This window comes from Sphaeroforma arctica (genome assembly GCF_001186125.1).
Source record: "Sphaeroforma arctica JP610 unplaced genomic scaffold supercont1.5979, whole genome shotgun sequence".
Lineage (NCBI taxonomy): Eukaryota > Ichthyosporea > Ichthyophonida > Sphaeroforma > Sphaeroforma arctica.
Window position 1 is genome coordinate 1 of NW_014034579.1, and position 1,789 is coordinate 1,789.

The 1,789-nt window shown below is 43.0% G+C and overlaps 1 protein-coding gene across 1 annotated transcript; it reads right to left on the bottom strand.

Moving 5' to 3' along the window:
- Window positions 1–744: 744 nt before the first annotated feature.
- Window positions 745–1,079, bottom strand: SARC_15349 (hypothetical protein; the record flags this gene model as incomplete). The annotated part of the gene is made up of 2 exons (XM_014290530.1): window positions 745–886; window positions 940–1,079. The coding sequence occupies 2 exons, from the start codon at window positions 1,077–1,079 to the stop codon at window positions 745–747; spliced, it is 282 nt and encodes a 93-aa protein (XP_014146005.1).
- Window positions 1,080–1,789: the final 710 nt, after the last annotated feature.

A 1,789-nucleotide genomic window follows, 5' to 3' on the forward strand; every position in this document is an offset into this window, starting at 1 on the left:
GCACCCAAAAAACGAGTGAGGTGCATTTGGTAGTGAGGGTCAGCATATTGCGTTGGTGTTTTTAGGCCATTCTGCGCACCCAAAAAAACGAGTGAGGTGCATTTAGTAGTGAGTGTTATTAGGTCATTCTGTTCACCCAAAAAGAACGAGTGAGTTGCATTTAGTAGTGAGGGTCAGCATATGCGTTGGTGTTATCGGTTGTTGGCTCTACATTGCGCCATAGCAGACGCTGGGGATGCTGAATGTTTTAGGGTTTATTTTAGTGTTTGAGTTCGCATGTGGAGAATTGCTGTGACTGACACATTTCAGTAAACCCGCAAACGAATCACAGTCTCCTACTGATTTCCTATCTCTTGTCCCTATATGTTTCGCCCTATTTAGGGTTTTTAGAGTGAGCTAAAAACCTTATCCCTATTTACCTACACCTAAAATAAACAAATCCAACCTATTGGCATTGTATATTCAAAATACTTCAATCTAAACGATCAAGTAGGTAGATGCATGCCATGCGTTGTAGTAGGTAGATGCATGCCATGCGTTGTAGTGGGTAGATACATGCCATACTTTGTAGTAGGTAGATGCATGCCATGCGTTGTAGTAGGTAGATGCATACCATGCGTTGTAGTAGGTAGATGCATGCCATATTTTAGTAGGTAGATGCATGCCATGCGTTGTAGTAGGTAGATGCATACCATGCGTTGTGGTAGGTAGATGCATGTCATATTTTTAGTAGGTAGATGCATGTCATGCGTTGTAGTAGGTAGATGCATGCCATACTTTGTAGTAGGCAGATGTATGCCATGCATTGTAGTAGGTAGATGCATGCCATACTTTGTAGTAGGTAGATGCATGCCATGCGTTGTAGCAGGTAGATGCATGCCATACTCTGTAGTAGGTAGATGCATGCCATGCTTTGTAATGGGTAGATGTACGTCATACTTTGTAGTAGGTAGATGCATGTCATGCGTTGTAGTAGTTAGATGCAGGCCATGTGTTGTAGTAGGTAGATATATGCCATACCTTTTGCCTGTGCGGGACATGTGCAGGTATTCGCTTGTGATGGGTATTTTGTCAATCATCTTCCAGTCGTTTTCACCTACCACGTGGTACAGCGACTGCGATGGCCCGAGAGACAGACACACATGTCAGTCTACAAGATCACTATAACGGCCAAACCCTAAGAACCGTAAAAACCCTAACACGACCGAAGCAAGAACTATATCAGTTTGATAGGGTTTTAGGCCTAAAGACTCAACACTAAAATCCTATACTATAGCAGTCAAACTTTAACGCAAGGCGAGGTAAAGCCATGACAATGAAATACACAGGAAGGTTGAAAAGGCATTTCAGCAACAAATAGCAACTGGATATCCTCTGAGCGGTGACAGCAGCAGTTGCCATGGCAACCACCAACGTATTTAAGAGACACACTCGCAAGCTTCAGCCGCCCATGGAAACGCGTTAATCGTTTCCACAGATATGAAGTGTTACGCGAATGATATTAAAACGGAGCACGTGCGTACTCCCGTGTGCGCGCGCAAATCTCTATATAAGGATCTGAAACTACGCTGTGGGCATATCCGATTTCGTGGACATATGACGACACAGTCCAAAACAAAAAAGACAACGCACGATCAAAAACAGATATGAATTTAAATGCGCATGTTTTAAGAATCAGATGAAGTGGATTCAGTGCAGACGAACTGACTACTTTGCGTGGACTAGGCACAAGGGTACTTACACACACACACAAACACACACACATACATACATATATACATATATACAT